General features: G+C 36.8%; 1 protein-coding gene across 1 annotated transcript in view; it reads right to left on the reverse strand.

Annotated features, from left to right (window-relative positions):
- col4a2 (collagen, type IV, alpha 2) overlaps window positions 1-13,766 on the reverse strand; it is a 141,395-nt gene that overhangs the window by 44,324 nt on the left and 83,305 nt on the right. The window contains exons 5-11 of the mRNA XM_079821021.1: window positions 3,025-3,159; window positions 1,764-1,808; window positions 1,404-1,520; window positions 1,171-1,239; window positions 1,032-1,067; window positions 862-915; window positions 105-140 (exon numbers count right to left, since the gene is read on the reverse strand). Of these exons, the coding sequence (XP_079677147.1) occupies window positions 105-140; window positions 862-915; window positions 1,032-1,067; window positions 1,171-1,239; window positions 1,404-1,520; window positions 1,764-1,808; window positions 3,025-3,159 (492 nt within the window). The remainder of the gene's footprint in view (window positions 1-104; window positions 141-861; window positions 916-1,031; window positions 1,068-1,170; window positions 1,240-1,403; window positions 1,521-1,763; window positions 1,809-3,024; window positions 3,160-13,766) is intronic.

Raw genomic sequence — 13,766 nt, forward strand, 5'->3', positions numbered from 1 at the left:
GTTCATTTACCAAAGTGACTTAATTAGATTGTGCTGCCATAAAAAAAATATATGTTTGAATGTAAATCTTTAATAAAATTAAGCAAAATATTGTGTTTTATTACCTTTTGTCCTTTAACACCTTTACTACCAGTGGGACCCTAAAGAAAGATAATACAGAGAGAAGAAGAGATAGTAGGTTTGAAATAAAACAAGCAGTATAATTGTATGGCAGATGCTAAGTGCAAATAGTGATAGATGCTATTTGTAGTTTTGCACTGTTTCAACCCGTTGGGTTAAAAATGTAATAAAAAAAATTAACCCAGCGCTGGTGTAAAAGAGGGTAGCTAGTAGTTGCTCTCATGCCGGCGGATCCGGGTTCGAGTCCCGCTTGGAGTGGGTGGTTCGAACAGGAGGGGTTACACTGGGTTTGTCCATATTTGACCCAAATTTGGGTTAGAGTGAATGTAAATAGTTGTAAGATACTGTACAAATAGTGGCAGATACTGAGTATGTAAAAATAACAACATATTCAGTGTATATGATTATATTTGTTAAATGGAAGCTGACTTTTCGGAACATTACTTGTCCCTATGCCCTAAGCCCTCCCTTAAATCTACCCCTAATCCTATTGAACTTGTTGTTCAACAAAGGTGTCCTCAAAGGTCCAGAAAAGTTTTGGAAAAACGTGAATTCAAACTTGGATTGGTGGTGATAAAAGCTACTTTCTGTCCACAACACTGTTAGCTTTATCAGATGGGTTCCTTTTGAAATATTGTGTGGTTTAATCAGACAGTGGTGAGCGGAATTAGTGTACATAGCCTCAAAAAATAGCCAACAAATGGACAATATGTAATTGTATTGTGCGTATGACTAACTCACCCAAGGTCCTTGTAATCCTGGCAGCCCACTGTACCCTGGGTTACCAGTTGGCCCCTGTAAGAATTAAATGAGATGTTTTAGAAAACACTTTTATCTTCTCAACTTCTTATCCCTGATTGTGATTGCTCAGTTTCTGTTATCACAAGATGAATGGCGAAAGTTGAACTTACAATAAATCCTGAATAACCTGGTAGCCCTGGATCTCCCTGTAAAACAACAGAAAAAGTGACAGGAAACTATTCCCATATTGTCTTAAACCAAATGCATTGATGTAAACTGCATTTAAACTCTTTGTAAAGTTCCTCTTACCTTGAATCTTTGCATATAGACCCACAGCTCCAAAGGGTCACCCTTCTCCCCCTTCTTTCCTGGCCGACCCTACAGAATATAACATTGACAGATAATCAAACACACAGAGACAAAATAATAGAAAGAGAGTGAGGGAGAAAATAAAAGCATTATGGGTTAGATAGTTATGAATAGATTCTGTGCAATGTCTCAATAATTTGCACTGTGACACACAAATAAATGAACATCCATACTGATATTCCAGGTCCACCATCGAATCCCGAAAGGCCTGGCGTTCCTGAATCTCCGCGGGTTCCATTACAGCCATTGGCTCCTGGTTTTCCACGAGGCCCAGATGGCCCAGGGTGGCCCTGATGAGAGATTATCAATGACCCAGAATTGATAAATCAAAAACTCACAAAAAAAACTGTATTTTGAAGACTGAGGAAAGGTATATTATATGTTTTAACTATATTACTTGGCTTGTTTATTCCCATGATTAATTTATTGAACATTAGTGTCTCTTATCTTATTGCTGTTGATGATTTTAAAACTCTTGCTTCAGTTCCCACATAAAAAAATTATATTGTTGATATAAACAAAATAATACTTACCGGAACACCATCTGCTCCATCAAACCCTGGAACCCCAACCATTCCCTAAAGAAAGACACAAATACATTAACCGAAAACATGTTTCAAAGTGCAAGTTTTTGAAAAAGATACAGTTGAATTTGTGAAAACGGTGACGTCATGTGCATGCATATTATGTGTTCAGTCTATAGGCGCGTAGTGTTTCTTTACAAAGCGACACTGCCAACTACTGGCATGACAGCATAATACAGTTTTTTTTGTTGTTTTCACAGATTCTTGTGAACGGGATTGTTTTGACAACGCTGTTGTCTGTACGTGAGAAACGCAAAGGAAAAACTTTTCAGTTTTTAGTAGATTGTTGTTGTGTAAATGCACCCTGAAAGGGAATTCAGAAAGAAGAAACACAGGAACAAAACGACAACATAACATAAGCATTTAATATAAGCTATAGTTTAAGCTATAATATATTATATTTATAAATTATAATATAATTAACAAATGACCAAAATAGGTTGTCAAGTTTTCATTAAAGTATATTCTTTTAACTCTTTCCCAGACACTTATGACATGTTTTCACTGTTATACAGTAGGAGACACATCTTCTGAAAGAGGACAGAATCTCTGGATCGAAACACAGGCGAAGAAGACGCAAAAACAAGCGATAGGAGCATTGCTTATGCACATGTAAAATAAAACATTAAACAGCATATAAATTACAACTGCCTAATGTTACCAGTTACAGGACTGTGCAAGCTTTGGGGGTGTTGATGGAATCACTCTACTCCATCTATGGCTGCATCCGAAATCGCATACTTCCCTATTATATAACAGTATGTGACAAAAGAGGTATGTCCAACTTTACAGTACTCATAAAAGTGTACAGGCAAAAAGTACGGATGACCTACTTCTTCAGACGAGATTATATGTATGAAGTGTGTATACGATGGACATTTTAATATCCCATGAGGCCACGGGACAGGATTTATGAATGGAAGTGAAGCGAAATTATAAAAAAATGCTTAAGTTGTTGTCGTTTTACAAGGGCCTATGCAACGACCACCAGACTGAATGTGAGGAGGGTGATGCAAACAAAGGGTAGCGGCTTCTGCACAACCAATTTAAAAGTTCATTACAATTGCCACTAGGAGATGAAAGGTGACAATCGTACATTTTTGGAGATAGTGAAAAATCAGCTTAAACTCTAAACCTGTTAAAATAAAACAAGCATTTTACGAAGTCCTTACATAACAGCAGAAGTAGAGAGCAGGACAGAGAAACTCACCACACTTCCTTTTGGACCCATAATGCCTCCTTTGCCATGGTCTCCCTTCTGTCCTTTAGAGCCTTGGAGACCAGTGTCACCCTGTCGCCCAATAGGGCCTGTGGGGCCCTGGGGACCAAGGGGTCCAGGCAATCCCTGCAGTTCACATACAGAGGTGACAAAATTAGTTTAAATGACATATATAGAAGATAAAAATAGGTATATTTACAGTGAGCAATCACAAGATTTTAGAACACAAAATATACAAATTATATCATAAAAGCAAATCAAAAATTAAAAACAGTAATGTGGATGCCTCATTTACACTTAAGACCACAAAGAAGTTGCTCACATGCATTAAACAGTAGTATGGAATGTTGCATAATACTAATAATGAGTTTCATTTCACACACTTTTTTTTTTAATAGTACACAGTATTCAGTGTAAACTGCACACTTCTTAGTAGGAAGTAAACTAGTATCTTTAATTTAGAACACAACCCAGACATTTTTTACATTTCAAAATATGCCCACTAGATGGCAAACTCTACTAACACACAGTAAAGCTCTATAGCGCCATCTAGTGCTCTCAAGACCACACTGCATATATGTGTATGATCAATTGTGGAGTACACAGGATGAGTTTTTAGTTAAAAATCTTTGCTGTTCCTTAACTTGATCTGAATTCATTCAGGGGCTGAAAGATGCATTAGTCAAACGGTACTTCATAAAACATTTGCCTGATGTACTTAAAGCCATCATACATAATATAAAAATCCTTTGTGCATGCTGTACTTTACTATGATATTAGGTGTGAGATTTGTAGTCTGCCCTCTTATCTGAAGATCTGTCTGCTTCAAATCTACCTGCAAATGCAATTCATGTTGATCAAATTATATTTTTCAGTGCAGTTTTTTTTTAATGGAAAATGACAATGAAACAAGATTGTGTTTGTGTTCATGTCTAGAGAGTGGGTAAGAACTTAAATCCAGTGAACAAACCGTGTTCTACTCGGATGGGATAGACTGATAAACAGACGCCCTGCTGTCTCATGCACACTAAAACCCCCTGCCCTGCCCCTAATCCACAGTCAGCCAACTGATCTGAGATCCTGTTAAGAGTGAAGGAGCAGGACATCAAGAATGCACTCCGGCTGATCAAAGACAATACTACGTACTGGATGTCATTCACACAAAGCACATCCACATCAACAGAGCATAAAACAACATTTCGGATTAGCAGCATCAGGGTAGTGTGCTGATTATTTGAGAAAGAGACTCGATGAAGCCACTGATTGAGCTTTGCATGGTAAGTATGGAGGTCTAAGATAGTCTACAGTGAACACAAAGTAGTTTCTCCACTCTTCGCATGCATTCTTAAAAATAAAGGTTCTATAGGAGCTTTCGCACCGGGTAGTTAAAGGAACTCAGTTATAGGAACTAACCACCATGGCATTCGCCCAAGAACCAAATGTTCATATAGGACTATTTTCCTGGTTGCATTCGCAAAGCCAGTAGGAACTTTGTAGTGATATAAGTCAGCTGACAGCAACATAATTTAAGCACAACATTTAACAACGTCAACAAATCCGTAGCATAAAGATCGAGAAGTTAGGGTTAAGTTAGGAGCTAATTTAGTCCCCCCCCAAAACAAAAGGCATTCCTAGAACTAAAATCCTTCCCAGTTCCTGCAGTGCGAACACACACAAAAGAGGGTATTTCCACCAATAGTTATAGAAACTATGAAAACCTTCCCTTTTATTACCATCAATGGTTCCATGAAGAACATTTAACATCCATGGAACCTTTCCATTGCACAAAAGGTTCTTTAAATTATTAAACCGTTACACTAAGAAAATGATGATTATTATTATTATTCTGAAAATCTGAAAAGTTAGGGGAGACGCATTTTAAATCTCATCAGCCTCTCTTACAATATGCATTTGAAATTACTTTTAAGAAGATATCTTCACATGGGATAACTTTTAATTGAAGTCAAGCATGCATATTTTATAATAGAACCTCCATAATTAGAACTAAAACGTTGATACATTATTGGCCAGTCAGTGTTTTTAGAAGAAATAAGATTAACCCTTTAACTGTCACCCCCCTTTTTGAGAATACACATGAAAATGCACTATCCAAACTTAAGGGCTGTAATTCAAGAATGCTTTGGAATATAGACCAAAGTTTGGTCTCGTTTTAAAGACGACATTCTGCAGATTATTGCTGAAGTGAAAGCAATTCAAAATATGAAAGTATGAAATAGTTATGGAAGTTTAAATTTACTGTAAATGAAAAATACTGTACTAAATATTTTTTATTTCATATAAAATATATATTTTACAAAAAAGAATTTACTCTAAAATTACTATAAAATCAAAGCCATATGTCTAACCAATTTGTGTTCCAAATTTGAAGTTGATATCACAAAAATTGAAGTCCCCATGAGATTTTGTTTAGGGTGCTGTACCAAAAATAGCCACCGGGTGTCATTCAAATTTCATTTATTGCTGTTTTGATGCATTTTCCTGTAAATTTCTGTCCAAATATTACTTCCATCACAAAACAGTCACCAAATATGGACCCTTGAGACTAAGACCTTTCCGACAATATGCGTTTTGTCAAGATTGGAAAAGATTTTGAATATAAAGTAGTTAAAATAATTGTTGTAATATGAAACATGACAGCGCCCACTAGGGGAGGAGCCCACTAGAATAATTTAGAGTAACGTTTCCATGGCAACACAATGTCCGATTTCAAAACGGTTTTCACAGGATGAATTTTGAGTTTGTAAGCTTTCAAATGATACCTAATTTGTGATAATTACTTAAATATATGATATGAAAAAAGGCGATCAAAAAAAGAGCACCAGGCGTCCCACCTGTGGGACGGTGACAGTTAAGAGTTAACACACTGAAATGTACTTAAATATGAACAATAGTCAAAGACGACTTCTCTATATGGCCATGTCTTCCCTTATGCAGATTGCTTAGTTCCTGTTATGCTAATGTAGCGGTGGGCTGCTTTGTTCATGAATATTAATCATGTCATGCAGAATTTAAAATGCAGATGGTGAAAAGTGAGCACTAGCCATTGAGGTTTCTGCTTGGTCCTACAATGTTCTAAACCTGACACATCCAGTAAGACTTTAGATTTGTATATCCTAAAATACTCAACTGTGCAGTCAAAAATTGGATTAATTTAATCATAGTACATTGTTTAAGGTTTGTATGACAACTTTGAGAAACACCATAACACAAGTTATTTTTAATAGAGAAATTGCAGAGCTATCATAAAGTGGTGGGGACAAAACCAGGCAAAAAGTGTCCAGGACATGCCTCCCACCTGTCCACCCATCAAAAGCGATTGACCACAACAGCAAAAGAAAAAAGTGCTAGATTACAGCCAAGAACAACACTTGTAGTATTAGGTTTTTATGAAGAGGGCAGGGCGCAACATAGAGGTCTTAATGTCCTCATCAATCAAACAGAGATCCCATGTGTGCGAGGTGTTCTGGAGGTCAAGTACTCTGACCTCTGACATCACAGATAACGCCAGGCTACTGTTTTTTTTTTTTTTGCAGTATATACTGCCTGTTCATTAAAGTAGTGAGGGAAACTGTGGGCTATTTCTAGTTTGAAGTAAATATGAAATTGATGTACTAATGATTTTGACTGTTAAAGTCTCCATGAAATCAAAATGGACAATTCTTGTTTGATTAGAATATTGCAGTATTTATAAGTGGTTTATCCATGCACGTCATTATTTTTTTTATTTGTGTGCTCTCGTAATCTTTCATCAAAAGTCCCCTCCCTCTTGCAATGCCATCTCTTCTCTTCTCTGATGATATGTTTAGTAGCATAAGGGCGGGATCAACCTGTCACTCACACGACATCAGCAATAGCATCATAGTTTCTCTTGAAGCCAATACGGAAGTGACTTAAACTGCAATTCATCGACTGGCCGCTAAAGACAGGCTCCAGAAGGGAGCAGAATCTCATTGAGCCCCATGTTAAAATGCCCAACTTTGTTCACATTATATAAAGCCTTAAAGTTCTGCATAATTAAGGGCGTGGCCACTTTGAGTGACAGGTGGATAGCAATTTGTCTGCTGTCTGTTAGTCATCGCATCACCTCAGCTCCACCCACGTCACGCCTCTTTACCCACTTTCTATTATCCGGGAGTGACGTGCAATGACACGCTGCCAAGAAGGCAATGGCCAGCTCGTCAACCGTTTCCGATTTGATTGCGCAATCATTGGCACGTAGCAGAGCAGCGCAAGATGAGCGATTTAGGTTAAAAAGTATATTAATTAAATTTTTTTTTGGAAAATGACATACTTTTGCTACATAAGATCCTATTCCTCTTCTGGGATCGTGCACAGCCTCTGAGGCCCTTTGAAACTGCATTGATTTGGACCTTTAACATTTTGGTTGTCATGGAAGTCAATGGTGTGGAGAAAAATCCTGGAATGTTTTCCTCAAAAAACAAATTTTCTTTTTGACTGAAGAAAGAAAGACATGACCATCTTGGATGAGATGGGGTGCTGATGTGTAGGGGACAGACACTTCATATGGTGATACTGTGCTTCTATGAAGTTTATAATTGGTCAGGAGAATAAATTACTGACATGACTAAATATGAAGTGTGACAACTGTGAGAACTGAATTAGTATTTCAAAACCAAATGTATCTGCCATAGTAACAGTAGTAGTGAGGTTGGTGTTGGGGGCACTTTGTTAATGTAGTTGATATTTCCTATGGTAGAAAAAAAAACAAGTGGTTCTAGAAACATCTCACTGGAAACGAGACAATTTTTTAGACAAAAAAAAAACTCAAGGGAGCATTTACAAAAACATTTCTTAACTCTGCAACTTATTACCATGGAAATGGGGCATGGGGAATGTCTCAATGATATGGAAAAATAACTGCTAGATCAACTAAAATAGATTTTGTTGAATGTCTAGCCTAAAATGAAAACACTGACATTACTGCATAATTTAAATTACACATTTAATTTAACATTTAGGTCATGTTTATACAGGCAAAAAAAAAAATTGGACCTGATACGCAGGCTGTAGAATTAGAAATAATTATCAAGTAATTGCTTAATGATAGCAGTTTTAATGACTCCGTTTGTTTGAAAACTAATGATCAAGTTCTTCAACATGATTTCCCTGCTGAAAAATCCAGTATAAACCAGCATGAATTCCATTTTGGTCCAGGCTGGTTTATGCTGGTTAGAGCTGGTATAATGCTGTCATGCTGTTCTCAAGCAAAACTGAGCTGGTGTAGCTGGCCCAAAGGCACTCCCACTTACCATACTGGGGTCCGAACAAACCATACCATATGCTGGTGACTAGCAGTGCTGGATGTTTCAGCAGGGTTGAAATCATCCAAAGACCTTGAACATCTGACCGACTGTACAAAGAGTCACATGATATAAACATCAAGTGACAATGCATTCTCAGACTTCTCCACTGTGAATTACTGCCTTAAGCCCTATTCGGACGGGATTAGTTTAACATGGAGAGGTGGGGTAAAGTAATTATTACCAGAGCTTCTCAGTGATTTTAGTCCCGTCCGAATGTGCCATCTCAGTAATCATTACGGACAATGTCAGTAAAGGTTACGGTGACTTTTACCTTCAGTAAAAAGGTCTGGAAAAATACACTGGCTTTACACTGAGATTGTGGCTAGAGAGGAAAGAATGGAACGTTTCCAGGGTGTTCTCCAAACAATGCACTACAGGTCCTTACAGAGGCATACAGTAGCCCATAGTGCCCATAACTGTCATTATTTAGCAGTTGTTTAATCCAGCAAATCCTTTTTTTCTCAAGAGCCAAATATATTATGTACACCCTCAAAATACAGCAAATATAAGGCCCATTAAATATGATGTCCTGCCCTCCACTTACAGTCTATGATTTGTTGTTTTGATGGTACCAACATCCTAGCAACCACCCAGGAAATCACGTTCGCTGTTGTTTTTTTAAAGTAAATAAACATCCTGTGCAATGCCCTCCAGTGCATGTTTTCACCCCTACATGCCCTTGATACATTTTGTGCAGACACATTATCTGTTGGTAGTTTTTAGCAAAATAAAGCATTAACATATCTTGGGTTTAGTCTATCTGCAAGTCACAGTCATTGAAAATATAACAAAGTTTACTAAGATAACATTACTCCATGGCAACAGCCGTTCTTTTTTCTTCAGAGAAAGCTTTGTATTTGTGCCCAGATGCAAAACCTTTATGGTATAAAAGATCAAATACATGAGATTTGTTATTTCCTGGGCCGTCACCATGTAGCAACCAGGTTAATTCCCTGCTGGCCATCAAACGTCCTGTCCCCTACTATGTGTCTTCCTGATTACTTGACCCAATTTCTTTTTTGCTCAACAGGGGAAAACCAAACTGCTGTGCCCTACAGTACCAGCAAACTTACATAAATATATATAAAAAAACAAAAACAAAGTGCTTTCACTAGTGGTCTCTCTTGGACCCATGCATAAGTTATTCACGGCACTTATAGGAAAAAAAAGGTGGGGTTAGAAACCTAGCCAAGGGTATTTTGAGCCAATTTTAAATAACCCTTAATGCCAAAAAGGTTCTATATATCAGGAGAAATGTCTTAAAGAGCACCTATTATGGCATTTAAAATGTTCCAAATATTGTTTTAGAAGTCCCCAACAACAGTTTTGCATGCATGCAATGACAAAAAAGACTTTAGTTTTCTTATAATATGCATTTATTTTTACCTGTTTTGACAGCGATTCTCAAATGATTCCTTTAGTGATTCACTTTTCAAAACCCCGCCTTTACGTGATGCTAATCTGTGATTGGTCCGATGACCCAGTCTGTTGTGATTGGTATAGTCTGTGCAGATATTTTCGGAAACGGAACGCCCATCAAAGTCTTATAGTGACAGTAATTTGTTAATATGTGTCAGAAGTTATGAATATAAAAACCGCGTCGGTACCGTTTGATTGTAATATGAGCCTCAGCTGATCTCATTCATAAAAAACTCCTCTATTCTCCTCACGAAGACTCGCGACAAATCAACATCCCTCAGGGCTTTTAGTTCAAAAGTGTGCAGATGAGGAGACATATTGATAGATTCTCATATGTCTGTGTCAAATTTCTAAACAGAGGAGTATTTTTTATTCAATACTTCCTCAAAATGCGCAGATGTATCCTAATCATGAGCGACTGAGTCTCTTATGTGTTGTTTTCAATTCATCTTCAAGCCACTTAGTCTTCAAATGCTCATCCTTGGGCAGATGAAAAAAGTTTGCTTTTGAGTCACACTTCAGAACACAGCGTCTCGTCGCCATGATGTTTTCTAGTTTTCACTGGCGTCTTGGAGCGCAATAAGTGGGCGTAACGTATTCAAATAACTTGACAAGTTGACGTCATCTAGTCAGACTTGATAAAAAGTTAAATGGTCACACTTAAGATTAGGGTCCAATTCTCACTATTAACTCACTATTAACTATGACGTTTGCCTCAATAAACTCCTAATTACTGCTTATTAATAGTTAGTAAGGTAGTTGTTAAATTTAGGTATTGTATAGGATTAAGGGGTGTAGAATATGGTCATGCAGAATAAGACATTAATAGACATAGAATCAGACTCTTACTTTTGAAAGAAAATAACTATATATATGGTGCACTGTCATATTTCAAACTTTGCAGGATGTTTTTGTTCACTTAGATCTATGTTACACACTACATGAAAGGTACATTTCAAAATTCCATGATAGGTGCTCTTTAAATGATTACATAATACTTTCATGTTTCAAAGATTATTTCAATTTTGCTATAGTGATAAAGTATGTTTACAAGTTGTTTAATTCAAATTTTATTAAAACTAAATTAATAAAATCATTTTTTTTTAATAATTACTTTTACTTGTGTAGCAAGGATGCATTAGTGTTACAAAATATGTCTAATATTAAAATATTCTTTTGAACTTTTCATCAAATAATCCCGAAAAAGTATATAATGGTTTCTTCATAAATATTAGGCAGCACAACTGTTTTCAACATGATAATAAAAAAAAAAAAAGTTTCTTGAGCATAAATTACATTTGGAAAATATATTGAAATATAATATTGAAAAGTATTTTAAATGTAATAATATTTACACAATATTACTGTATTTTTTATCAAATAAACGCAGCCTTGGTAGGCATAAGAGACTTCCTTCAAAAACAATAAAAACATCTCACCGACCTCACATTTTTGAACGGTAATGTATGTCATGAGGCCTTGGCAGTAATGGAACTGGCAATGCTCTTCATAAGGTGTACATTTGGTGAAATGAGCCAGTAACGATGATAGACAAGCATGAGCACTGGCAGTCTGCAGTACTCAAATCTGAGATGAATTCCTGGCACACTAACACAGCAAATGCACTCAGATGAAAAGGATCTTGGCCCAAGTCCTATCAATCGCAGATTAGCGTGAAAGCGTACAAGCTTGTGTTTGGGTGGAGCAATAACCTTCTATGCACCTGCATAAACACAGTCAGATGCAGCCAATGGCTCTGATTAACTCTACAAAGGTAGATTTTTTATTTGTTCACCATCATCTGCCATTGCTTTAAGATCAAACGCCCTTCAACCCTGCTGATTGCATTACTCAATACTCATTTCTGTCCCGTCCCATCCTACCAATGCAAATGCTAATGAAGAGTTAGCGGCCCAACTCAGAACTGACAACAAAAGAAAAATGAGAGTTGACATGAATAATTACTCTGTTTAGTGGGTAAATGATGGCAAAATCTTAATTTTTGGATGAATTATTCCTTTAAAGGATGAGTTCGCGGATTTTTAACCAGCTTTCAAATAAATATCTTGCCATCATTTACTCACCCTTATGTCATTCTTTATACCATGTACTTTTTGTTTTTCCTGATGACAAAATGTTTTTTGAAGAATATCTGGCCACTCTTTTCCATGTGAATGGGGACTTTTTCAGGGAAAAAAAGTAAAAAAAGGTGATATAGAACCATAAATATGGTCTATATTTGACTTATGTATTATAATCCAAATCTCCTGAAGCCTTACGGTAGCATTGTGAGCTGAACAAACAGATTTAACTCAAATTAAACTCGAGTTTGACATCAATTCAAAAATTAACTAACAATTTTAAGAGAATAACTGTCTATCTTCACACAACTTCAACTACTGTATGGCTCCAGAAGACTTGAAAGACTTCCCATTCACTTCCATTTAATGAAAAAAGGCACATAGTTTATTTCACTGTTTGTGTTGCACAGAAGAAATAAATTCACATGAGTTTGGAATGTCATGGGGGAGAGTAAATACATTTCACAGAACAGATTTTTTTTTTTTTTTGGTGAACTATTCCTTTTAAGTTTAGCTGTGTGTAAAGAGGGAAGACAAGAGCCAGATACAGGGCAAGACAAGTCTAAAAACTAGAATGGGAGAAAGTTACTGGAACAAAGGAATTGGAGAGTGCAGCTGAATGGCCCTTAATGTATTTAGACAAATACAAACAGACCCTAAGTGTACATTTGTGTGAGGGGGAAATGAGTGATTAGCCATTAGTTCAAGTCACTGACAGCTCCTGGGTGTGCCAGGTGAGAGTGAAACGCTCCCAGGGTTCTCCAGTTGAGATCGGAGCCATAAAACGTTTAGGTCATTTCCTGTTTCTCTCACCCTCAGCTTCTTCCTCACACCATCGCTTCCTCTCTGCATAAATCTCCTGTCTTTTGTTGTGTCGTTGCTTTCATTTAACTGCAAGTCTCTCCAAGATAAATTAGTTTAAATTATGTTATTTAATCTGCCGACTCTTTTGGACTTAACAAATTTCAATCCTTGTTGAACTTTCCATGTATCCCATCTTCCCATGCAAACCCTGTGTGTCTTCTCTGAGTGTAACAGTGATGCCACATTTGAACAGTTAAGTGTCTCCTCACCTCCTCCATTACCTCATCTCCCAACAATCTGCAGGAAAAAACAGGAGACACGGGAGAGTTGAGGAGGTAGGGTAGCAGTAAATTAAGAGGCAGCCATTTATGTTAATGTGTTTGCCTGCAACTAAGCAAGATGCATAGCAGGATAATACTGGCTTATAGACAAAATACAATGCATGTTTGAATGCATAGTTGAATCCTTGAACCTTGAGCTATCAGAAACTACATTTTCTGGTGTTCATTCACTGCATGAGTACAGGGCTCTTATATAAACTGTACTGCATAAAATACAATTTTTAATTTTGTTAATTCTCTTTAACCATAATTTAACTGACAAAAGATTTCCAATGTTTTCACAGAACAACTTTATTGTATTTTGTAAATATAAACAAATTTTGATTTTGATGGCACACTCCGAAAAATGTGGGACAGGCAAAATAAAAGGGAAAAGACTATATCATATCCAAGTTAAAATGTTTTTTAAAAACAGTCCACAATAAGCCGGCGAATTGGTTATAGATGAGTATATCGTGTTTGGGTGTAAAAGAGCATATAGTCGCTGAAAGCAGAGTGATACAAACATATATATATATATGTATATACATATATACACACACCAATCAGGCATAACATTATGACCACTAACAGGTGAAGTGAATAACACTGAATCTCTTCATCACGGCACCTGTTAGTGGGTGGGATATATTTGGCAGCAAGTGAACATTTTGTCCTCTAAGTTGATGTGTTAGAAGCAGGAAAAATGGGCAAGCGTAAGGATTTTAGTGAGATCTGGGTCAGAGCATGTCCAAAACTGCAGC

Source organism: Gobio gobio, assembly GCF_949357685.1.
Source record: "Gobio gobio genome assembly, chromosome: 7".
NCBI classification, from domain to species: Eukaryota; Metazoa; Chordata; class Actinopteri; order Cypriniformes; family Gobionidae; genus Gobio; species Gobio gobio.